Source organism: Panthera pardus, unplaced genomic scaffold (assembly GCF_024362965.1).
Source record: "Panthera pardus isolate Hobbes unplaced genomic scaffold, ASM2436296v1 HiC_scaffold_2, whole genome shotgun sequence".
NCBI classification, from domain to species: domain Eukaryota; kingdom Metazoa; phylum Chordata; class Mammalia; order Carnivora; family Felidae; genus Panthera; species Panthera pardus.
This window is the reverse complement of record NW_026526765.1, coordinates 85,939,737-85,965,824: the sequence shown is the minus strand read 5'-3', so window position 1 is coordinate 85,965,824 and position 26,088 is coordinate 85,939,737. Positions and strand designations below refer to the sequence as shown.

The 26,088-nt window shown below is 35.1% G+C and overlaps 1 protein-coding gene across 9 annotated transcripts in view; it reads left to right on the top strand.

The window, feature by feature from the left end:
- The window catches only part of ADGRV1 (adhesion G protein-coupled receptor V1), a 590,892-nt gene that overhangs the window by 165,254 nt on the left and 399,550 nt on the right, over positions 1-26,088 (top strand). For all 9 annotated transcript variants that reach the window (XM_053907199.1, XM_053907200.1, XM_053907201.1 and 6 more), the window contains 13 exons: positions 1,485-1,563; positions 1,666-1,804; positions 2,598-2,739; positions 6,660-6,922; positions 9,898-10,073; positions 10,902-11,026; positions 13,903-14,060; positions 14,152-14,298; positions 14,620-14,727; positions 17,626-17,890; positions 18,852-18,974; positions 25,110-25,332; positions 25,662-25,866. In XM_053907199.1, the coding sequence (XP_053763174.1) occupies positions 1,485-1,563; positions 1,666-1,804; positions 2,598-2,739; positions 6,660-6,922; positions 9,898-10,073; positions 10,902-11,026; positions 13,903-14,060; positions 14,152-14,298; positions 14,620-14,727; positions 17,626-17,890; positions 18,852-18,974; positions 25,110-25,332; positions 25,662-25,866 (2,153 nt within the window). The remainder of the gene's footprint in view (positions 1-1,484; positions 1,564-1,665; positions 1,805-2,597; positions 2,740-6,659; positions 6,923-9,897; positions 10,074-10,901; positions 11,027-13,902; positions 14,061-14,151; positions 14,299-14,619; positions 14,728-17,625; positions 17,891-18,851; positions 18,975-25,109; positions 25,333-25,661; positions 25,867-26,088) is intronic.

The window sequence follows — 26,088 nt, the reverse complement described above, 5'->3', positions numbered from 1 at the left end:
GAAGATGGGCTGGATGGCGGGAAATTAGCCTGGGTTCAAGGAAGAGAAGCATGGCCAAGAGGAGTAACCTAAGGAATAAGTTTTCCTCATTCACTTGTGAGACTCAGTATGACAACTTTGAAAATAACAGAAGAGAATAATGAGTTTATAACATATTACAGTAAGAACCTTGGTTTGCGAGTGTAATTTGTTCTGGAAACATGCTTGTAATCCAAAGCACTCAAATATCAAAGCAAATTTTAAGAACCATTGGCTCATTTGTGATCATGTGACATTTGGCGTCATATACTACTCATATTGCAAGTCATTGCCTGTTTATCAAGTTAAAATTTATTAGAAATGTTTGCTCATCTTGCAGAAAACTCGCAGAACAAGTTATTTGCAATCCAAGGTTTTACTGTATGTGGAAAGGTTTGGTTCTTTTACAAAAGGAATTTATGACTCCAGTGACTAAGTTGTTTATATCCAGTATTTATTATAAGATAATTACTGTTCATGCTAAGAAAACTTACTTCATATTTCTTTATACTCATATTAGAGGTAACTTAAATAGTGTAACTTCTGTTGAGTGCTTTCTAATGCCCCTGTTTCAAGTGCTTTATATGTCAGTACCATCATTCGTTACACTTGAGCATTTTACAGATGAGGGAGTGGAGGCTAGGAGAAGCTAAGTAACATGCCCAGAGTCACACAGTGAGGAGATGGTGGAGCTGGGCTTATGCTGTGAAGCCTCTAGTCTGATGGACACAAATTTTGATTTTATATTCTTTTCTTGACAATGTTCTCTTCGCTCAGAGAGAATTACGCCCTCCGTATCCCTTCCCCACCTAGGCCACTGTTAGAAGTATCATAAGAGTAAGGTAGAGCCTTCAAATTTTAAAGGGGAAAGGACAAAATATTAAAAAACTAAACAGGGACACGGTTAATATTTCAAGACTGAATAATGAATACTGGGAATATACTGAACTTGGTAGACCGAGTATAAGTTAAAAAGGGATAAAACTTCAGTCTTAGTCTCTGTGCCACCTAACCTTCCCCCATCTTTCCAAGGTTTTGTCTCACCTTGTATCCCTGTCTCTCCCTGCTTCTCCTTAAACCTGCACTTTTCTCTGCAGTACTTATCGCCTTTCTCTTCCCATTCCTTTCTCTTTTCTTGTTCTTTCTACTTCGTCCAGTGGTCCCTATTTTCCTTTCCTCTTGAAATGGATTAAAATAATAGAAATAAAACCATAACCTCAGTTGCTTATTTTATATTGTTCTCAGTTCATTAGATTTCAGTAAGTGGGTGTTCTTGTTAGGAAAAAGTTTTCTTATTCAAATATTATAAGCATTTATATTTTATTTTCTTAAACATCTTTGAGTAATGTCTATGATATCTTTATATTAGAAATTATATGATCTCAAAGGATGGTCTTTAAATTCTGTGTCAAATCATTCTTTTTTAATCATTTCTATTTAAAAATATATTTCTGTGTTGTTTTCAGATTCAGAGGGCTTGACTGCACAAATTATTATTGATGCCAATGATGGTGCTCGAGGTGTAATCGAATGGCAACATAGCAGGTAAGACCAAAGCTGTGTAAGAGTCCTTTTCTGAGTTTCAGATTTTTTATCTACTGAATAAAATCTTACAAGGAAAAGATTAATGTATTATGTTTATTTTAGGTTTGCAGTAAATGAAACCAAAGGAAGTTTAACATTGGTAGCTCAGCGAAGCAAAAGGACTCTTGGCCATGTTTCCTTGTTTGTATATGCCCAGAATTTGGAAGCACAGCTGGGGCTGGATTACATCTTCACCCCATCGGTGAATTCCTTGTGAATTATAGTGACTTAGGTCTTGTAGTAATAAATCTGAAAGTAATGAACTATTATGTATTGCATATTAAATTAGGGTAGAAGACTTCTACGTTATGGAATAGCTCCCTTCACTATTTTAGTAAAATTTGTAAATTTTTAGTTCTAAACATTATTCTCTATTTATTTTATTCATTTATTATTTTGTTTTAATATTTGATATTATTTTATTCACTGTCTTATTACAATATATGATAATGGAGAACACAAGTTATTGTGTCAAAGAATTTATATCATTATATTTATATCATTAGAAACATATTTTCTGGAGTGTTTCTTATGCTTCTTGAAAGTTTAAGGTTTTTAGTTTTTAAGTTTTTATTTTATTTTTTAGTAATCTCTACACCCAACATGGGGCTCAAACTCACAACCCTGAGATTGAGAGTTGTATACTCTACTAACTGACCCAGCCAGGCGTGCTGAAAATTTTAAGTCTTTTATTTCTTTGTTTTAATTTACTGAAACACAATTAGTGTTTTAAAATGCTTTTTAATTTGTCTCTTGGTGCCTTTTATTCCTCAGTCAAATGTTTACTTTCTTCTCTTTCTCCACACATTTTACTTTTTAAACTTAATGTTGTCAATTTAAATAAAAAAGGTCAATAAAAAATAAGGGAAAATCCCTTATTTTTATTAAAAAGTTTATTTCATATTGCCAGCCATATTGTATTTTTGCCAAATATTCTGTGAAAAATCAATCATATATTTATATATAATACCACCTACTTTCACTTTCTTGTCCAGATTCTTCATTTTGTTGATGGAGAAAGGTATAAAAATATTGACATCATGGTTCTTGATGATGACATTCCAGAAGGAGATGAAACATTTCAGCTGATTTTAACAAATCCTTCTCCTGGACTAGAGCTGGGGGAAAAAACAATAGGTAATTAACAATTTCTTATATACAGTTCACTTTCACCCATGATGTTTTCCTAACATGGAGGCAGTTGTACAGGGATTAAAGTCTTGATAGTTTTCTATGCTTAGAATAAAAAGCATTTTAAATTCAACATTTTGGAATCCCTATGTCAGTATAATAGTCCTTCCAGCCTTGTGTAGTTGTGTGTGTTTGTGTGTGTGTAAAACAAAAAAGTAGGTTCGTAGTAACAATTATATTAAGTCATTTCTGTAGCTACAAATTAAATAACTAAATGTCTTTCATTTAGAATTTAAATTCTTCTCTGGTTTCCTGTTTACCAATAGAGGGAATGACAAGTTGTTTAGTATCATTTTATTGCTATAGTATTTTCACATAAAGTTGAAGTATACTGATACCTAAGACATTATGGGAGCCACAATTCTTTGGAGCAGTTTGACATTGTTATGAAATGTCATACTAATTTACTGCTTGTTAGATATGATACTGACTGCTTAGAGAGGGTAAAAAAGAGAGGAGAAAACTTCATGGAAATATAGAACTTGTAGGATTGGAAGGTCTCTTTAAAAGTCACTTAATTTAGTTTCTGTGGTGATATGTCAGGTGCATTTAGAAGACCAAGAGTTGACTGACTCTTCAACCTCTTGTTTTAGCTAGTGGCTGAGAGTTCTTTGGGATTCCCTTAATTTAATTAACCTTTATATTCCTAAATTATTGGTCTATATGTGAAAAAAATTTTGATTTGTAATAAAAAACATGAAAGAATCTTGAGTAATTCAAGAACTGGGTTTTACTTTTATTGCCATATTAATAAAACAGATTGATATTTCTGTGTATTTAGAACCTTTCTTGAGTCTACAGCCATGTTTCAAATTCAGAGTATGTTGAAAATATACCTTAAAAAATGTTTACTTATTTTGAGAGAGAGAGAGAGAGAGCATGAGCAAGGGAGGGGCAGAGAGAGAGAGAGAGAGAGAGAGCGAGCATGAGCAAGGGAGGGGCAGAGAGAGAGAGAGAGAGAGAGAGAGAGAAAGAGAGAGAGAGAGAGAGAGAGAGAGGAGAGAGAAAATCCCAAGCAGGCTCCGCATTGCCAGCATAGAGCCTGATGTGGGCTCAATCCCATAAACTGTGAGATCATGACCTGAGCCAAAATCAAGAATGGGACGCTGACCAACTGAGCCACCCAGGCACTCGTAAAATATATATTTTTTTGTACATACAACATAGTGGGTTGTATGTAAAGGGTTGTAGGAATGGAAATGATGTGTTGATTAAGAATCTTTTATGTATAAACAATAGAAAACCCAATTCAAATGGACTTAAAGGTAATTTATTGGCTCATTTAATCTGAGGGTCCAGAGGCATACACAGTTTTAGATGCAGTGGTACCAGGACTTAACATGCCACCAAAGACCTTGTTGTTCTCTGCCTCTTCTCCTTGCCTTTTGGCATATTGGCTTCCACACAAGGCTAATGTTACTTGTCACAAGATGATTATCCACATCTTCCTTTTACATTCTATGTAATAGGAAAGAAGAGCACTCAAACTTAAGCATTCCTAAAAAAGGCCTAATACAATTCTGTTTGGAATTATGTAGGTTATATGCCCACAACCATGAGGCCTATCTTATTCTGTCAGGTTTACTTTATACTTGCGATTTTCTGTTTTTAAATCTAAAAACAGTCCTCAGTGCTTTGATAGTGGGTGATTTCTTAAACTATGCCCCATTAATCAGCCTTTAGACCATTTCAAAAATTCCGTAAAATATCAATAAATATTCTTATATATAAATCTTTGTATATATGAGTAATTAAGATCATCTGTTGAGTACATTGGGTATTGAGTGGAAAGGACAACAGCTGCCTTCTTTATTACCCCCACTCCAAAGTTATATATAAAATTTTTATTTCTTCACATCCTCAGCAGGAATTTCTTTGGATTTTAACATCTCTCTCTCTCTCTCTCTTTCTCTCTCTTTCTCTCTCTCTCTTTCATCTGTTTTTCCTGGACTCTAATTCTGTTCTATTTGCCTGTTTTATGTACTAATAGCAGTTTTATTTATCATAGCTTTAATATACATTTTATTTTTTTAGGCCAAATACTTTTTATTTTTTTTCTCTGTACCATCTCACCTATTCTTTCAAGTATCTTTTCCATATGAACTTTAGAATCAATGAACTGAATTCCATAAAGCAACTATTTTGATAGTTTTGGGGTTGAATTCAAGTTTTAGGTTAATTTGAAAGAACTCAGCATCATTATAATACTGTTTTTTCATTTAGAAATATGATATACTTTTCCATTAATTTAGATCATCTTTTGTATCATTGCTTTAATTTGTGTTCCCTCAAAAGCAAACCCTGAGACAAGGATTTGGATGGAAGTAGTTTATTGGAGGAAGTGATCTCTGGAGACATAGTGAGAAGTGAAGAAGTGAGACAGAGAGAGAGAAGAAGGCTGGTAAAAGTTGGGCTGACGAATGGTACTGCTTTGGGCAACTGGAGCTCAGTGCTGCTGGGGTCCTTCCTAGACACCGAGATGAGCAAAGCTCAGGGTGATCGTCCTAAAAAGAAGTTGGGATATTCATTCACCAGCTCCTGTCCCTCGTTGTTTGAGTATGCTCTTGGGTGTTAAGTCTCCAGCAGTTCTGGCTTTATTCCTGCATCAGCTGATGGTGTCCTCAGGTAGAAAGATCAGTTGGCAAAAGAAACTCTTGAAGTGGTCTTGAAAGGGCCTAGGGGGCATGGAAGAGACACTGATAGCATTGGTCACAGTCACACATTAACACTGTATACATTGTTCATATAGGTCCTCTATTTTTAACTTTAATTTCTAGGTATTGTTGCTATTGTGAATGAGGTCCCTTTTCTGTTGTTTTTTTTAATAGTTATAGCTTATACATAGAGATATTATAATAATCTTTTATTTATTTTTTTTTAATTTTTTTTAATGTTTGTTTATTTTTGAGACAGAGAGACACAGAGCATGAACAGGGGAGGGGCAGAGAGAGAGGGAGACACAGAATCTGAAACAGGCTCCAGGCTCTGAGCCATCAGCACAGAGCCCGACGCGGGGCTCGAACTCACGGACCGTGAGATCATGACCTGAGCCGAAGTTGGCCGCTTAACCGACTGAGCCACCCAGGCGCCCCTATAATAATCTTTCAGATGCATGTTCCATAGCACACTTCCTAGCTCTGAGCACCAGTACTGCCACTTGCTAGCTTGTGTACTTCCACAGATTGCCTCTCTGTGCTTCAGCCGTTGGATTTGTAAAGTGAAAATAGTAATAGAATCAACCTCCTAGGGTTGTGAGAATTAAATGGGTTAACACAGGTTAAGCAATTTGTAAGTTCCCAGTAGGATTAGTTGTTCCACTGCTATTATTCATATTATCATTAATGGTAGTAAAAAATAAAAAGCTCTTAGTTTTTGAAGGTTACTCAGCTTACATTTTCAACTCTTATAATAGTTCTAAGAAGTTTTTTCTCCTGTTTTTTTTTTTTTTAAGAAGACAATCATGTTGTCTAGAAAATAGTGTTAGTTCTGACTCTTCCTTTCCATTGTTTTCATACCTGTTACCTGGCTCCTGGCTCCAGGACAATGCTGAATAGTAGCAGTAATGGCAGGTATTGTTGTTGTCTTTCTGTTTTTAGTGGCACCCTTCCAATGTTTCAACATTGAGTTAGGTCTTTGTTATTGGCTTTTGAGGTTGACGAGAAAGGTGCCTTTTATTTTAAGATTACTGACTATTTTTATATCATGAGTGAATATGGAATTTTATTAAATGCCTTTTAAAATTCCCTTTATTTTTAAGGTGATCTAGAAAAGAGTTGTCTTAGTTTATAATGAAACATCTCCATACTTCCCAGTACTTATAACCTGCCCTATTTTGATTTAGTGCTTTAATATTTTTATTTCAACAGCGTTAATTACCATCCTTGCTAATGATGATGGCCCTGGAGTCCTATCATTTAACAACAGTGAGCACTTTTTCCTAAGAGAACCGACAGCTCTCTACATACAGGAGAGTAGTGCACTATTGTATGTTGTTCGGGAACCTGCACAAGGACTCTTTGGAACTGTGACAGTTCAGTTCATTGTGACAGAGGTAAACTCCTCAGTGGAGTCCAAAGATCTGACCCCTGTCAAAGGCTACATTGTTTTAGAAGAAGGTGTTCGCTTCAAGGTATAGTATGAGGCTTTAATGCCCCTGCAATTGGTTCTTTTTTATTGCTGAGTAGCACTGCACTCAATAGTCCATTATTTGTTTATCCATTTTTCTGTTGATAAACATGTGGGTTGTTTCTAATGTTCTTTAATCAGAATAAGTAATATTTATGAATAATTTTCTCTTAGGGGACTACCCTGGGTCCTAAAAAGAAAAAAAAAAAAGTTCTCCCAGACTAGATGACAGGCAAAGATGATTAGATTACCATGTGAAAGTGTTACAGTGCTATATAGTCTGCATAGAGTGCTGGTGGAGAAATTTGTTCTGCAAATAGGGTAGTGGAATGTGCAAGTAATAAGGAAAATGTACATATTGCTGTTGTAAATGTTAACTATTTAGGTAACATACTTCACTTTATATTATTTTTAAAACAAAAGCTAAAAAACTCTAAACCATTTATTATAGTCACTAAGCCCTAGCCAGTCATCCTTTTGGCCACATTTTCATTAAACAAAATATAATTGCTTACTCTAGCCTGCTTATTTGAGAAGCCTGTATCCTGTGTGAATAGGAATAGCTTATTGGAGAAGAAATGCTGGATTTGGGGTTAATTATAAATGTGATCTATACTTATGGAAGTTTACCTTCTGAAACTTCCTTTTCTGTATATTGATAATTTTCTGTCCCCACAACTAAATTTTATTCATTCATTCATTCATTCATTTTAAAGTTTATTTATTTATTTTTGAGAGAGACAGAGAGAGAGGATACGAGCAAGAGAGGAGAGAGAGGATCCCAAGCAGATTCTGCACTGATAGCACAGAGCCTGTCACGGGGCTCAGTTGCATGAACCGTGAGATCATGACCTGAGCTGAAATCAAGAGTTAGACACTTAACCAACTGAGCCACCCAGGCGCCCCTAAATTTTATGTTTTAAAACACAGTTAAAGCTTAAAATTGCTAACTACATTTGCCTAAGGTTTTTCAAGCCTGACATAAAGTATAATTATAAAGTAATGTATTTAAAATTATGTTATCTAAAAACAGTCTACCTGGTAATCACTTTTCTTTGTGATCAGTTTGTGTACACTTTAACTCATTTTAAATTCGTATTTATTTACATGTACAATTTTTTCATGTTTTTGGAAATTTGAAAGTTTAATCATTTAAGAATATTTATATCTTGATATAGATATAAAAGAATTCAAATTTTAAGTATTTAATGAATTTTCCATTGCTTTACATTCACAGGCATTTTCCTCTTTTAAAAAAATGTTTTAAATTTAATTAACTTAATAAACATTTTTATTTTTATTATCTATTTAAATTATAAAAATTATTCATTATAATATATAATTATAATATATATTATATAAATTATATATTATATATTATTATATATATTATATAAATATTAATATATAATATATAGATGTCTATAATAAATACACATCTATATAAAATATATACTCTTCCTAATTATAATAATTGATCATTATTATGAATTATATTAATATAATAAATATATAATATAATAATTAAAATATAAATTACTATATTAACATTTTTTTCTTAAAAGATTCTTTTTCACAGTGTTTAAAGATCTTTCTGTTAATTAGGCAAATTAAACATTAGAGAAAATTGGATTAAGTAGAATTTTATTTCACTTACGTAACGGTCTTTTTCCCCATGTTTTTATTTTGAGGTATAAACAGTAAAATTCAAAAATCTTAAGTACATGGGTCATTAACTTTCAAAATATATATACACCCATGTAACCACACGCAGATTAATATATTGAGTATTACCATCACCTAGAAGTTTCTTTCTTCTCTCTTGCCCTCACCAGAGAAACTACTTTCTGGTTTCTGTCATTGAAGACTCGTTTTGCGGATTCTTGAGGTTCATATAAATAGGTACCATATAGTATGTACTCTTTGTATCTGGCTTCTTTTGGCCTACGTAGTTTTTGAGATCTATTGAGTTGCATCAGTAGTTCAGGTTTTTGTTGTTGGTGTTTTTTTGTTTTTTTTGTTTTTTGTTTTTTTGAGAGAGAGAGAGAGAGAGAGAGAGCTTGAGCAGGGGAGAGTAGCAGAGAGAGAGTGAGAGAGAGAGAGAATTTTTTTTTTTATTTTTTATTTTTTTATTTTTTTAATTTTTTTATCTTTTTAAACCTTTATTTATTTTTGAGACAGAGAGAGACAGAGCATGAACGGGGGAGGGTCAGAGAGGGAGACATAGAATCGGAAACAGGCTCCAGGCTCCGAGCCGTCAGCACAGAGCCCGACGCGGGGCTCGAACTCATGGAACCGTGAGATCACGACCTGAGCCGAAGTCGGCCGCCCAACCGACTGAGCCACCCAGGTGCCCCGAGAGAGAGAATTTTAAGCAAGCTCTGTGCTCAGTGTGCAGCTCGATGTGGGGCTTGATCTCACAACCATGAGATCATGACCTGAGTCGAAATCAAGAGTTGGATGCTTAGCCAGCTAAGCCACCCAGGCGCCCCTATAGTTGGTTCTTTTTTATTGCTGAGTAGCACTGCACTGAATAGACCAGTATTTGTTTATCTGTCTTTCTTTTGATAATCATGTGGGTTGTTTCTAATTTGTGCCTACTATGGCTATAATTGCTTTTTTTTACAGTGACTCTTACACTAGAATGAGACTGATGCAGTTATGTAGCTAAGCAGGATCAAGAGTTAGCAAACATCAAGACCTAAATTTATTTTTTTAATCTCAACATTATTTTTAAATGTCATAAAATTTATTTTTAGAGACTTCAGTGCAATATATCACAGTGTTGAAAATCTTGAAAGTGGTAACTTGAAACACTTATAACTATTACATATTATGGGGATCAGTATTAAGATAAAAAAGAAACGATCTTTTCCAAAATGTATAATCTTGTTGTCAAAAATGTTTAGCAGATTTCTTTGTATGTGTATTGCAGAAATACTGAAGTCTAGTAACTTTATCTTTTAATTTTGTTTTCAGGCCCTACACATTTCTGCCATATTGGACACTGAACCAGAGATGGATGAGCATTTTGTATGCACCTTGTTTAATCCGACTGGAGGTGCTAGACTGGGGGCACATGTTCAAACCCTGATAACAGTTTTGCAAAACCAGGCCCCTCTGGGGTTATTCAGTATCTCTGCAGTTGCAAATAGGTATAGTTTATTCATAAGGAAATTGTCAAGTAGGAAATATCTTTTGACATAAAGAAAATGCAGAGGGAAATTGATCTCTGACTCTTTTAAAGGGTACTTTTAAAATGAGCTCCAGCAGATAGATCCAGAGAGGCGTTATGCCCTCTTGTGACAAGGAACATCCAAAACCTAATCATGTCTTGTATAATGGTATTATTAGAATTCTTATTTCCTTGGAATTCCTACTTTCAAGTGAAGGCTTGTACAATTTTGTATTTTCAGTGATGGTAAAAAGCAAGAAATGGTATAAAAATATTTAGCTGTTCAAACCAAATGAATGACTCTTCATACATATATTAACATGATTGTAGTTTGAAATTCCGCTGGAAGCTGACACATATTTGATTTTTTATTTCTTAGAAATACTCTATTTCTTAGAAATACTCCAGTAGATCTAGTTTTAGTACTAAACTAATAATTTTTGGATTCATTTTTTTTCTTTTTGATATGCTGTTGATTCATCTAAGAGGAAACTTAGGAGTGACAAAGCTTTATTTTTTAGAATATATAGTATGAAGTTACTGACTCTGGGTATTTCTTAATACTTAAGAATGTACTTAGTATATTTTTAAAACCACAGTATCAGATCATAGTACTTCTTTAATCTTCATAAATTAATATTTTGAGCTGTAGGGGTCTAATTTTCATGCTGTGTGAAATTTGTGGATGGGTCTCACCTTGGCTTATGTAAATTTAAAAGTGTATTAAATATATTCTAGCATTGTGATATATATATTCAATATGTAGAAATTATATTATTTTCTGCTTTCTGTAATCTTTTTTTTTTAGAGCCACGTTTATAGACGTTGAAGAAGCCAACAGGACTGTATATTTAAACGTGTCACGCACTAATGGCATTGATTTAGCTGTGAGTGTGGAGTGGGAGACAGTATCTGAAACAGCCTTTGGCATGAGTACGTTTGGTTTCTTGTAAGCACAAAATTTTATAACTGAGAAAGATCGCATCTATCAGATTTAATTTCCCCCCATGAATTGTATCTTATGGATCTGTTGAAAATGGAGAACAGATGTCTAATTCTTTTATTGCAGCCGCAAATATTTATTGAGAGTCTATCATGTGTCAGGCATGATATTGAACTCATGATGCTTAGAATTTAGGAGGAGACAAAAATAAACTCAGTAAGTAAAACTCAGTATGTAGTTTAAAACTGTAATAAATGTTTTAAAGGAGTAATTCTAAGTGCTGTGAGAACACGAAGGAGTGCTTCCCAAGAGTATCAGTGTTTGAACAAGGATTGAATGATGAGTGATGTTGATTCTGCAAAGATCTGAGTTGGAGGACCATGGAGGGAAGGTGGGAAACTATTGAGGCACAAGTCTAGAGGCATAAAAAAGTGTAGAAATGATGAACTGTAGAGTGGACATTGGAGTTAGAAATAAGTGGGAGAGTTGACTTTGAAGAACTAGGTAAGACCTGATCATTGAAGAGCTTGAAGAATATGTTAGGTACTTTAGTCTTTATTCTAGGGTTAATGAAAAGTCTCTGAGTGGTTCATGCTTACAGGAGAGTTGCCAGGTATATTTGTGGAGTATGGCATAATCTCATTTGCATTTCAAAGATACAATTCTTGGTACTGTGTAGAGAATGATTTGGCAAAGAAGAAAAGAGAGGATGAAAGGAGACAAACAAAAGGTCAGCCTATGGTCGTTTGGACAAAGTGATGGATTGTGTATGAAGGAGATTGCAGAGATAATTACTAGATTTTTAGCTTCTGTGGTTGCATGGAGAGTCATACTTGCCAGTAAGAATGGATGAGGGCTAGGTGTTATTTTGGTGAGAGGGAGTAAAATATGTGATTTAACACATTTTGAATTTGAGTTACTTTTGAGAAGACATTTCTCTAGACTCAAAGGAACAGAAACTTTTGCAGAGATAAATTTGGATATCTTTAGTGTGTATGTTGTATTTAAAATCATGGAAATTCATGTAAAAACCTGGAAAGAGGGACTGTAGGTAGAGAAGGGAGGAGGACCCAGACTGAGCTCTGAGAAGGCTCAAATTGAGTTACTAGGGAGAGGAAGAGGATGAAGCAAAGGAGACGTAGAAGACCTAGTGTGAGAAACCCAAGGGAATGTGGGATTGCAGACAGCAGCAGAAGAATGTTTGAAAAAGGAAGGAGTGGTAACTGTGTTAGTTGCTGGTGTAGAAGCCCAGTAAGATAAAAACCAAAAAATGTCTATTGTGGTTAGCAATAGAGAAGGAATAAAATAGCAAGAGCTATTTGTATAGAGGGATAGGAATTGAAATAACATTTTGAATGGAGGTAAGGGAATGGAGACCTCAAATATATGTAACTGTTTGAGGTTTGACTGAGAAGGTAGGACCTAGCAAAGGTAGTGATATGGTGTAGGACTCAAGGGGTTTTGTTTATTCATTTGTTTAGTTTCGAGAGACCTAAGCATATTTAAATGCTGACAGAAAAGGCCTAGTAAGTAGAGAAAGAGTGAATATTTAAAATGGAAAGGGTTAGTAGCGGTATAATTTTCTAAAAGACAGGAGGTGATAGGATCCAAAAAGGAAAGAGTATGATTTCTAATTCAGTTATCTCATTATGGTTTGGAATCTGCATGTGTTTTTGGAAGTACTTGTGAGGGTGTATGTTGGAGATTCTTAAATGTCAGCATTATTTATTTTTCATTCACCATCTTCCTGCATTATGGTAGGGAAGGATTAGGCCAGATGGTAAGGACCTTAATGTAAAACATTCAGACTCTTAATGCGAAAGCTGTGGTGTACCTTTAAAAGATGACAGTAGGAATTAAAAATACTTGTTTTTTAGGAAAGGAAATCACTTTGAGGCATTGACATGACTTCTTGAACTGGTAATCTGAAAATGATCAATAATTTATAAGGAGCCTAGATTTCAACCTTGACATTTATTCTTATTGTTCACACATTAGCTAAAGTTTAAAAAGAAATTTCTTTGGGAAACTGGTATGATAATAAAACGTAGAGCTTTTTAAAAATTATTGTTCATGGGATAGGGATTTTTTTTTGTCTTTGTTTAAATGTGCAAAATTTGGGACATGTACCTGTGATAAGTTGATTAAAAACTTGACAACTATTTAAAGTAGGTGAGTCTGTTTTGGTGTTCTTAAATATATAATGTGTAAAGCAAGAAATCAGTGGATGGGCATAGTTTCAAATTAACAGTGTAAGTTTTTAAAACTAAACATTTAGTGTGTTTCTATAAAACTAGATTATTTAAACATTTCTCAATTATATTTTCATCATCTTTATGAAAGTTGATAAAAATCATGTTGAGCATATTTCCCTTTAAAATATACATTTAGTATTTTAGGGGTGCCTGGGTGGCTCAGTCGGTTAAGTGTCCGACTTTGGCTCAGGTCATGATCTCGCGGTTCTTGGGTTTGAGCCCCACGTTGGGCTCTGTGCTGACAGCTCAGAGCCTAGAGCCTGCTTCAGATTCTGTGCCTCGCTCTCTGTCTGCCCCTTCTCCACTCACTCTCTGTGTCTCTCTTTCTCTCTCTCAAAAATAAATAAACATTAAAACATTTTTAAATATACATTTAGTATTTTAAATGCACTTTGGAAAGATCTATGTAGATTTAGAACAGAGTTTTAACAATTTTTAAAAGTTGTTATTTTTAGTTATTTTTTAAATTCTATGGCTTATATTTTTTGTCTTATACACACACACCATTTATGTCTTACAACAAACTCACTAGTTGAACTGTTTAAACACTAAACTTGGCATAAAGATTTGAAGGGGTTTTACATTAGCAAATCATGATTTATGTTTTTCAGGGGGAATGGATGCTGTGTTTTCCATAGTTCAAAGTTTTTTGGATGCATCACCTTCTGGTTGGTGTTTCTTTATTTTGGAAGATTCAATTTATGGTGTAATGTTAAGAAAAGTGTCTTCTACTATTTATCGATGGCAAGGGATTTTTGTACCACTTGAGGTAAACATCAGTCATTTTATAGTACATAAAATAAAATGTACATGTAAATATCAGATGACTCATGAATTAACTGTTATTCCTTGTTTCCTAGGATTTAAATATAGAAAATCCTAAAACTTGTGAGGCATTTAATATTGGTGTTTCTCCTTACTTTGTGATTACTCATGAAGAAAGAAATGAAGAAAAGCCTTCCGTTATCAGTGTGTATACATTCACATCTGGATTCAAATTATTCTTGGTAAAAAATGTCTTCATTTTTTGTAGATTTCTTTATTTAAAAGGAAAATTAGATTTGTAAGATCTAAATGGAAGATAATATATGTTCTATATTAATATGAAAAGCAGCTTTTTGCAAGTTGATACACATTTTAGCAGAGTGACTTTATCCGGGATATTTTTGTCTGTCTTGAAATGACACCTAAGTATGCATTCCTAGTGTTCAGAATGATTTTTAAAATTTTGAACTTCAAATATTACTCATACTATTAGTGTATTCAGAGCCTTTCCTAGTTAAATTCGCCTTTAAATATTTTTTCCCATGGTCTTATCTTCCTTGCAGGTACAAACGATCATTATTTCGGAAAGTTCTCAAGTAAAATATTTTAGTTCAGAAAATCAAGATTATTTAATTGTTGCAAGTCAAAGAGATGATTCTGAATTAACTCAGGTCTGATTCTTTTAAAATGAATTTTTAAAAAGTACTCTATTTGAAACTCGTCAAAGGTGTAGTCTGTAAATTTAGTGTAAAAAAACCCCATTATTTGATGGTGGTAAAATAGTAAAGTAGAATGTAGATATTAATTATTCACAGTTAATTTTTAAACATTGGAATTATAAATATTGTCTTCAAGAGGCAGACCAAGTGCAGTAATAAGCATGAACATTTAATTAGAGTTTAATGGCTTTGGAAAACATTATGCAGAAAAATCATGTAACTGGACAGATGGTATCACTAATAATTCATGATTAGCATTGCCAAATGGGCGCTTAACATCACCCCCAGAAATTCCACAGTTCTCTAATTAACTACATCTCATAATCCTAATAATACTTATTTGATAATTTTCTCACTCCTCTGACTCACTTACCTGCTTCTCATTGCATTTTCAGCTGATGACTTTGTTGAAATGAAATCTACCAGAAAGGAGCTTAGTCATCTTGCCAAGACCAAATTCAGAAACCTTCTTGAAACCCAGTCTTATTCCTCCATCCCGTTATGGAAAAAGTTTTCCTTCTATAACAACCAGCTCCTCTTGCCATAAGAAGGTTTAGTTATTCCCTTTGTGTCTGGCATCACTAGTGTCTCTCTCTGTCAAATTATTGCAATCAGTGTAAATGCAGGATCTCCAAGTTTCAAAAGAAATTTCTCTCCTGATCTCACCCCCTTCTACCTTCTGTTTCATTTCTTTTCTCCCTTCTGTAGTAAGACACGGTGAAAGAATTGTCTACCAGCTTTTGTCTTTCCTCATGGTCATTGATGACAGCTGGGTTGCAAATTCACTGGATGTTTTTTTGGTCATTGTCTTATGCTGCTTCCTATTAGCATGTGACAGTTACCTCATCCTCAAATTTAAACTGTCTCTTGTCTTCATTTCTTTTTTTTTAAATTTTTTAAATATTTATTCTTGAGAGAGAGAGTGAGACAGAGCATGAGCAGGGGAGGGACAGAGAGAGCCAGGGAGACACAGAATCCGAAGCAGGCTCTAATCTCTGAGCCAGCAGCACAAAGACTGACGTGGGGCTCGAACTCATGAACAATGAGATCATGACCTGAGCCGAAGTCAGATGCTTAACCAATTGAGCCACCCCGACACCCCTCTTCTCTTCATTTCTGAAATACCACACAGGTTTGCCTTCTGTGTCTCTGTGTCACCCTTTTCAGTTTCCACCGCCAGTTCCTCCTCCCTTTTCTGAACTTAGATATCTTGGCGTTTTTCAGTTTTAGTGTTTGTTCAAATTTCTTTTTCTTTTTGTCCAATCCAGGTACTTTTATCAATCCTGTGCCTTTAGGTGTCAGTTATAGGCTGTCTTCCAATTTTCTTGGTAGCCTTTTCTCTAATTTCTAGACTTACATATCTAACTTCTTGTTGGCATCACTCCGTAAGTACCTAAGTTTAATAACATATCGCAAACTTAACTTTGATTTTCTCTTTGAAACTTGTTGCAATGCTTGCTTTCATCTCAGGAAATAGCAACCTCATAAATGCAATTGCTCAAGACCAAATGCTGGCATTCATCTTTCTTGATTACTCATTTTTATTCATTCACATCTAATTTATAACTGTTTTTGATTATTTCTCCTAGTAATGTTTTGAATACAGACATTTCTTTCCATCTCTTATTCTCACTGCCTCATCCAGGTCCTGTCATTTCTCTCCCACACTGTTGGAGTAGCCTCCCAGCTGCTCTCAGAACTTCTCTGACTCCTCACATCCCTTATCCATCAAGTAGCTGGAGCAGTCTTTTAAAAATAATATTTCATATTATTCCTCATTTTAAAACTATTCAGTGATTTCTAATTATATGTAAAATAAATTCTAAGTTATTTAATAATGGACTATAAGTTGCATAGCTATATTTCTGTATACACTCAACACAGGACTGGATTATGTCAATACTGTCGCTTTTGCTCTGTAAAGGATCCCAGTGATAAATTATATGGTCATCTTCACTGTCTTCACTGTCTTCATTCCTTAGCACTATCAACTTCCTTCTAGTTGGACCATTCTTCATTCAGCTTATGACAAACATTTTTTGCCTTAGAAATTTTTCCATGTCATTCATTGTCATTCTTTCCAACTTTATTTCCCTAGTACACCCATAATTCTTTATCATATCATCCCAGTTGTTATCTTCAGCATTTGTCTCAATTGAATAATCATACATTTATTTATCAGTGTGTTTATTGTTTGCCTTTTCCTAACAGTTAATAAGATCCATAAGGGAGAGGCCACTCTATCCATAATTCCTAGCATAATGCCAGTCTCACATAAGATTTCCAGTTGTTGACTGAATAAATATAATTCTGCAATTGACCAGATTGTGTAAGAAACCAGGTAGATTCAGGATCTTCTTTTAATTTTAAATATGTGAACACTCACCTTAAAACCTTGTATGCATTGCCACCTTCAGGACTAAAAATTTTTGGTGTTTCTTTTTATATTCTATTGCTTGAACAGTGGATAAGGAATGATTTTACGGCATCAGAAGGTTTCTTACCCACAACTGAAATTTTCATATATAAGTAACTTCTCTCCTGTTTTTAGCTTTCCTTTTCTCTTTCTGTGACTTGCCCCTACCCAGATGTATATTTGAAATTGATTTATTTTCATATAACTTCTTTTTCACTCATTCTCTGCATGTGCTTATACACACACACACACACACACACACACACACACACAGAGCAGTGAGAGAGCGTCAGTTTTGATATTTTCTCATTTATGAAAGTATCCTCCTAACTAAATAAAGGGTACCAGGAAAGTAAATAAATGATATTGGTTAAAATCACACAAGTACTAAATTCCTACTCATGAAGGGTTTTGTATTTGAACATTTCCCACAGGTCTTCAGATGGAGCGGAGAAAGCTTCACCTTGCATCAGACACTTCCTGTCCGAGGTGTGCTGAGCATAGCCTTGTTCACCCGAAGAGGCTCTGTGTTCTTAGCCATTTCCCAGGTTAATGCCAGGCTAAATTCCCTTTTACTCAGATGGTCTGGCAGTGAGTTTATTAACTTTCAAGAAGTGCCAGTTAGTGGGACAACACAAGTTGAGGCCTTGGCTTCAGGAGATGATATTTACTTAATCTTTGCCAAAACTCTCTCTCTAGGTAAGAAGATATTAGCGTTTGCCATATATACATTGTGGTTGAAATTATACAGCATTCATATAGTAGGATCTTTATGAAAACACGTAGCTCTCGGAATAATTTTTTAGCTAATCCATTTCTTCTTTTCTTTAATGTTTATTTTGAGAGAGAGAGAGCATGTGCCCACACGTGTGCAGGGGGAGGGGCAGAGAGAGGGAGGAAAGAGAGAATCCCAAGCAGGATCTGCACTGTGAGGGCGGAGCCCAGTGCGGGTCTCCATCCCGTGAACCGTGAGATCATGACCTTAGCCAAAACCAAGAGTCAGATGCTCAACTGACTGAGCTGCCCAGGTGCCCCAGCTAATCCATTTCTTGATGCATAAGGTATTGACTGTCAGCTACAAATGGATTTTAGGGGGAAAAAACAGATTTTAAGTGTTATATGTATAATCTTTAGATGACAAACTATCACATTAAAGTTATATTAAAATTTGGGATGGGTATGTAAAGTGGAAAGATCTATGAAGATCTTATATCAGAAGTGCAAACAGATAACATTTTATGTGACTGTACTTGGGGAGCCGTGGGTAATTTATAGTAGTAATAAATAGTGCTCAGCGACTTTTGATAAGACTGTTTCAAAATATTCTCTGAGTATAAATATGCTTTCTTTTGCCTAGTGGAACTTTCTTAGGTAAAACTTAAGCATTCCTAAAAAAACAAACGTGTGTCACTGTTCTTTAATATCAGATCATGATTTGATTAAGCAGTGACCATACTTCATGTAGTAAATGCAAAAAGACATTTGAAGTGTTTCCTACCAAGTTGTGTTATTATTTAAATAAATGAATTTGGAGGAATGTCCTAACTAAATTTGTTTTTAAATTAAGTTAAATATTTTTATAATTTTTTTACTGTGTAATTTCGTCATTTTTTTCCTGTAACTTTTGCCTTCAGATTTGGCTTTTATTCCATTACTGTAGGAAATCAGAATTCAATTGATATTTTCATCTGGGAGACAGGACAGTCTTCTTTCAGATATTTTCAATCCCTGGATTTTACTACCATTAATAGGATCTACGCCTTTACGCCAGCTTCAGGAACAGGTAAGGGTGTTTAAACTAGTCTGAAATGCAATGTAGAAAGCTAGAATAATTTTAATCTTGTTGAGTTAGAGATAGTATCACTTTGCCAGACACTGGGTCTTTTAATAAGGATCTAAAATCAAGATCTTAACAGTACTATTTCTGGAAATCCTAGAAATTCAAAAGGGCTAATATTTTTAAATGGGAATTGTGCTTGAGAAGAATCAGAATAACTGAAATGTGTTATTTTAGACATAATAGTGAGCATTAGTGAACATATCAGTGAGCAGACAACATTAGTGAAGGATAAAGTAATACATTTATTTTGTCTAGAGAAAAATGAAGAGTGACATTGCATATAGTGTATATTTTAAATATGAAAGTATAAAAGGATAACAGGTATCTGCATTGAAGTATTTTTAAAAAGTCAGAAAATGGCTGTTCACTCTCCCATCCTTCTTCCAGTCTGATCCTGTCTTGACTTTCTGTGCTTTAATATACACATCAGAAACATAAGCAATATTTTTACTCACAGTTGTTTCAGAAACAAAAGTCCGTTAGTGAGAAACCAAGGGGTGAATGTTGTCTGGAGGCTGTAGGATTATTGCAGGGTTGGTGAAGAATCATTTAGGTGGACCAGTGGCAACAAGGCATAGAGGCCAGCAGCACTTGGCCTGTTGAGCTTGTGGGGCTGCCTCTCCGAACAGGTGTGAACAATGCAGGGAGCAGGCTCACTGAGTCATCAGGTCTCCTGTTAGGGTGCCCAGAGGAACTTGGAAGCCAAACCAAGTGACTCAGCAGGTGAGTCTGGATCAAAGCTTCACTTTTAAACTGAGACATAGGAATTTTGTATGAATCAAACAGCACCATTTATTATTAGCCATTATATATAAGTCATTGTTTAAGGTTATGAAGAGTTCTTTCTTTTTTTAAAATTTTTTCAAGTTTATTTATTTATTTTAATGGGCAGGAGAGTGGCAGAGAGAGAGAGGGAGAGAGAGAGAGAGAGGGAAAATACCAAGCAAGTTTTGTGGTGTCATCACAGAACCCTATGCAGGGCTCGATCCCATGAACCGTGAGATCATGACCTGAGCCAAAATCAAGAATTGGACGCTTAACTGACTGTGCCACCCAGGCACCCCTAAAGTTATGAAGAATTCTGTACCTTCAAAGGTCTGGTTGGAGAAGCAAGAAAAATATTAAGATAATAATTCAAGATAGAATTCCAGTCCTATTTGCTCTGTCATTGGTGGAATTGAAGTGGGTAAGAGGTATCAGAGGGGAGCTTGAGCTCGGCCTGGGTGGGCTGGTAGGAAATGTTGTGCGCAGGAGGGAAGGTGTGAGCAAAAGAGAAAAGTAGAAGTAGACATGATGCTGAGGGCACAGTGAGTCAACCAGAGTGGTAGGGACAGAGGATTTGACTCAGCGTAGTGGTGGTAAGGTTGGAAACACACTAGCATCTATACAAGAAGGTCTGGAATGTCAGGTTCAGGATTTCATATGTGTTTGGATGGTTCAGTGGTTCCCCAATATTTTTGCCTTAGGAACTTCTCATTCTCTTAAAATGTTAAGGAACTCAGAGTGCTTTTGTTTGTGTGGGTTCTATTTACTAATATTTATTGTATTAGAAATTAAAAAGGAGAAATGTTAAAGATACTTCTTAATTAAGAATGAGAGCAATGAACTTACTACATGTGAACAAAAATAACACGTTTTATTTTTTTAAAAAAAGTATTTTCTAAAATAAAAACCTTTGTACAAAGAATGGTATTACTTTCTTATTTTACAAGTTCCTTTAATGTCTTGTTTCTTATGTCTGTGTCTGTATTCTGTCTACTGCAATATTATCAGTCATATGGCCTCCAGAAAATCCCACATACACTCAACAAAGAATAAGAATGGTGTAGACAAACAGCATCTGAGTATTACTACAAAAATAGTTTTGACCTCACAGACCCTCTTGAAGTGTGTCAGTGACTGTTAGGGGTCTGGTGACTACCTAAACTCTGAGCATTATTAGGGTAGAGAAATCCTTGAAGGCATTTCAAAAGCAAATGATGATCAAAAACATGTTTTCTAATTCCACCTAGCTTTGGTGTATGTAATATGCTGGATGCAGAGTTTGCACCTTCACGGACAGGAGTTAACATAGAAGCCTCTGCAGGGTTTAGAGATGTGGCACTGAAGAAATCAGCCAGAGGTTTAGATTTTGGAGACATCAATGCATTCAGGTAGTTGAACTCATAAAAGCTAGAATCTACTTAGGATACTGAGAAGAGTAGAGGATTTAGCACAAATATAGGAATCTGTTCTCGCAGTTTCTCTCTTAGGTGCCTGACTGCAGTTTTCTCATTCAGGCACTGTAATCTTTAGACCCTGTCTCCTTCAGTTACCTCACCTGCTGAGCAGGAATCAGCATTATTTATCTCTCATTGCTTTATGGATTATCTATCTCATTGTGCTTTGTTTCCCTGTGCCCTCTTCCCTCCTCAGTCCCATGTCCATGCTACTTTCTCCCAGACCCTGGCCACCTGACATCTGGACCATTACATCATTGTCTGGCCTCTACCTTAGGCTCACTGTGCTGTCAGAGCCCTGTGTGTGTCTCTGTTCTGTTCATCCTCTTCGTAAATACCTTCTCTTGACTTGTCGTGACACCTCTCTGACGGGTCGTAGCTGTGACTTTCTTATCATTCACTCAGCAGTTGATTTACTAAATAAATTATGTATCTTTCACCGTGTATTTGTTTGTGTCTACTTGTCCTTTAATTTTGTTCCTTTATTAGTTTTGCTTTTCTTACACCTCAAGTTTTCAAGTGGACTAACAGTATCTACTTGAGTCACTTATTATAATTCAAAATAGTTTCCTAATGAATGTTTTTAAGGATGACAAGTGCTGCCTGAATGGGTTATTAATTGAAGTTATAGAATTCTCTTTAAAGATTTTTAAAGAAATAGAATAGGCACACTTTCTAAAAGAATTTATGAAAAATTCTGCCAGAGGCTTGTTAGGGGACCCATTGTGAGGTCTCTTTATTTCTTTTGTTTCTGTGACTTGAGGTTGTAGAAGTATGAAAAGATTGTAAGTAATTATTTAGAATGGCTTATTATAGATCCCCTGAAAGCTGAAATTATGCATTAAATAATATTCAAGGACTTTCTTATTTTGAATATGTCAAATATTAGATTGGAGCCATGACTGTGAGGATTACATATTTATTCTGGTTAATGACTTGACAGAGATTATTGGGTGGTGACAGAATTCTTTAAATGCAAGAGGAAGAATGGATATGACAGAGAAGGCAAGGACATATACACTTATCTTTCTTTCTTCCTTCTCTTCTTCATTATTTAATAGAGTTTTTAAAATGCCAGTTATGTGCCAGGCATAGTGGTAGGCCCTGAGGAAATAAGGACAAACAAAACGAATTCTAGTCCCTGCTCTGAAGAAGTTTAACATACAGTAGGGAATGGGGGACATGATATATAATCACACACAAAAAGCTTCTAGGTACAAACATAACTGTTGTCCAAGGATACAGTGCTGTCATAACACAAAATAGAGAAGACTTGACCAGGTCTAAGGGATGTCCAGAAAGCTTCTTTAAGGAAGAGGCATTTAATTAATGCTGCTGGAAAGACACTGATCCCTCCCTTTCTCCTTAACTCCCCAATACTCTCAGCTTCACTATCACCTTTGAAAAACCATCATCTTTGGAAATCATTTGGATGAATTCATCATTCTCTTCATTCCTGCAGAGTGACCATAAGAAGCCCAGGCCCCCTCTAGAGAAAGCGACTGTCATCTCATCTGTGTGTGTCCTAGATCCCATGAGCCCTAATTTCCAGACCAGGGGCACAACTCTTCCCTCCCCCAACTTCCTACACCCTTCCACAGTGCCTCCCAGAACAGACCCAACTTTTCTCGTAATTTCCCTCACCTCTTTGCCCTGGAACCTCGCTCTAGCACTCAGCACTCAGTCCTGGGACTTCTCTATCTACACTCCTTAAATGATCTCAGCCAGTTGCCTTCCTTTGGAATACTCTTATTTGTTTGCTTATGGTTTTGATAACTGGAAGGGAAATCTATAATCAGTACCAGTTAAAATTTTGTTCTCCAGAGGAGAGGTATAGGATTTTTTTTCTTTTAAATTCCCTGGCCCACTTCTGTGATCTTGAACAGTACAAATATTGTTTTCTGAGAAAACACTTTCTGCATACATACTCTACAGATTTGAGCCCCCTACGTTTCCTAGTCTGAATGTCTGATTATCTTTTTGTTGCCTTCTCATATTTCTCAGATTGAGAGGAAATGAATAGAGTGTATCTCCAATGATTAAGATACATAATCAATCAATGATGCTCAGAGTACTTTAGTTTATGATTTTGGTTGAGCCTGTAGAAACAATTATTGATTGGACCTGTAGAATCATTTAAATTTGGGAGATGTTGAGATCTGTCTGAGAAATTTGCTCTTTACTGAATGTCCCCAGTTTAACAAAGCTTTATGAAAAATATGTCATCATTGTTAACATACAAGTTTATTGATAACATTTTTCTTGATTTTTACCTTTTATACAACATTTATTAGACTGCAATAGCACTTAAATAATTACCATAAAGAAACATAATGAATAATTCTTGATATTTAAGGATTTGGAATCTTCCATTGTAACCTTATAGGCTGAAATGTTCATGGTTTCTGGTTCTAGTGCTGTTTTAATATCCAACCCATCTTAGTTGATATCTTTATGTTCCCATGTGTTTCTTCAAGTACTAGAATTTGTGCATGTTTCTGGATGGTTTCTCAGTTTTAAGCCTGAAGATTGCTTAATGGTATATACAACGTAATAAGCTCCCTTTCTCTGAATTTCCCCTTATACAATGTACTAAGCCCCTTTACCCTCCATGTTTGCTAATATGTACCATTGCATTGAATCATTAAGAGCACATTTTCCTACTAACATTTCAAAAAGCATTGGCAGCAAGATCATAAATTTGTTCATATCCTTTGGCCTAATTACCACCTTTAAGAATTTATCAAATGAAAAAAATTAATAACTGTCTCTAATTCATCTTGAAAAGTTAAATAAAAATAATAAACATTCAATGTAGAGAACATTTAGGCATTTTTTTATTAAGTAATTTTTTTTTAGCATTTATTCATTTTTAAGAGACAGACAGAGAGCACGAGTGGGGGAGGGGCAGAGAGAGAGGGAGACACAGAAACCGAAGCAGGCTCCAGGCTCTGAGCTGTCAACACAGAGCCCAACGTGGGGCTTGAACCACGAACTGTGAAATCATGACCTGAGCTGAAGTCGGACGCTTAACCAACTAAGCCACCCAGTCACCCATGAACATTTACGCATATTTTAAAGATCAACCCTGTAGATTATATATGCATTAAAACTATAAATTTCAATGCTTTGTAATAACACCTAAGAAATGCTGTATAAATTTAAGGTTAAGCTTTGTAATTAAGAATTTTTTTGTAAATAGTCTCTTTACTCATGGTTCATCATGAATTCATATGGATGGTGGCTGGAAAGGAAAATACAAAAATGAAGCGTTTAGTGATGGGATTATACATCTTTTTCACTTTTAAAAATATCCTCCCATATTACCCAGCACATAAATACTGATGAATGCAGAGAGTCCACAATGCATTTGGGTTTCACCCAGTGATTTTTTTTCTGTTTTAATGTTTATTTATTTATTTTGAGAGAGAGAGCTGAGGAGGGGCAGAGAGAGAAAGGGAGAGAGAGAGAGAATCCCAAGCAGGCTCCATGCTGTTAGCGCAAAGCTTGACATGGGTCTCGAACTCACAAACCATGAGATCATGACCTGAGCTGAGGTCAGGAGTCAGATGCTTAACCGACTGAGCCACCCAGTTGCCCTATCCAGTGATTTCTTAAGTGGAAATAGGTTTATTGTTAGGCTGGTTTGATCATTCCACAGCATTTAAAAAATTACTATTTCAAATAATATTCATTTCAAATAATATTTTGATTTTCAGAAATCAGATCATATTTAGTTAATTCAGACACCAAAATGGAACTTTGAGAGTTGAAAAGATTTTGTTTTGGTCCTACAATAGGGAGCATGTGAGATAACATTCACATTTTACTATAGTTGCCTTTTCTTTCCTTTCCACAGTCCACATACTTCTTGTTGGCCAAGCAATGTCTGCACTTTACTGCTGGAATTCAGAGCTGAATCAATTCTCTTTTATTCTGGAAGCACCTTCTGCTCATGATGCAGCTTCTGTTACAGTAAAGTCCCTTAATTCAAGCAAGAATTTAATTGCTCTAGTGGGAACCAGGCACTCCCACATATATGAGCTGGCCTATATCTCCAGCCAGTCTGACTTTATTCCTAGGTACGTTCACCATTTTATACGGAACCTCTTTATGCTTACCATAGTTTTTATAGGGCACCTAATTTCTAAGTGTTTATTTAATGACTGAAAAAATATAAAATATAAGGTTAATTTATAATCTAGAAATTTGGTTATGTTCCATATTACTTATATATATTCTATCGAGCTAATCAGTATTTTAAACATTTTGGATTAAAATTTTATTTATGAAATGTGATTTTTCCAAATGATTAGTATTAATCAGTGTTCTGAGAATTTTATATGTAATCTACTGTGTATATGCCTGAGATTTGTTTCAGCTGTATTATTTGATGTGCTTCTTATGCTAGTTCAGGTGAACTGATATTTGAACCTGGTGACAGAGAAGCTGTAATAGTGGTAAATGTCCTTGATGATACAGTTCCAGAAGAAGAAGAATTCTTCAGAGTTGAGCTTAAAAATCCCAAAGGAGGAGCAGAGATTGGTATTAATGGTTATGTAAAAATAACTATTATGTCTAATGATGATGCCTATGGAGTCGTTGGATTTGCTCAGGTATAGATCCCACACTTAAAAGTCAAAATGATTTATTCATTGTATTTATATGCTAGATGTTGTCAGCACTCAGTCCTCCTTTGAGTATCTTAAGCCTCTCTTCCTTCTCTTTCCCTGTTTCACCCTGACTGTGCATTTTAAGGTGTACTTAACTGATGTCTTATAATTTATAGTCCTACACGCTGAAACTTCTGAATCATCTTGTCCTAAACTTTTTTTTTT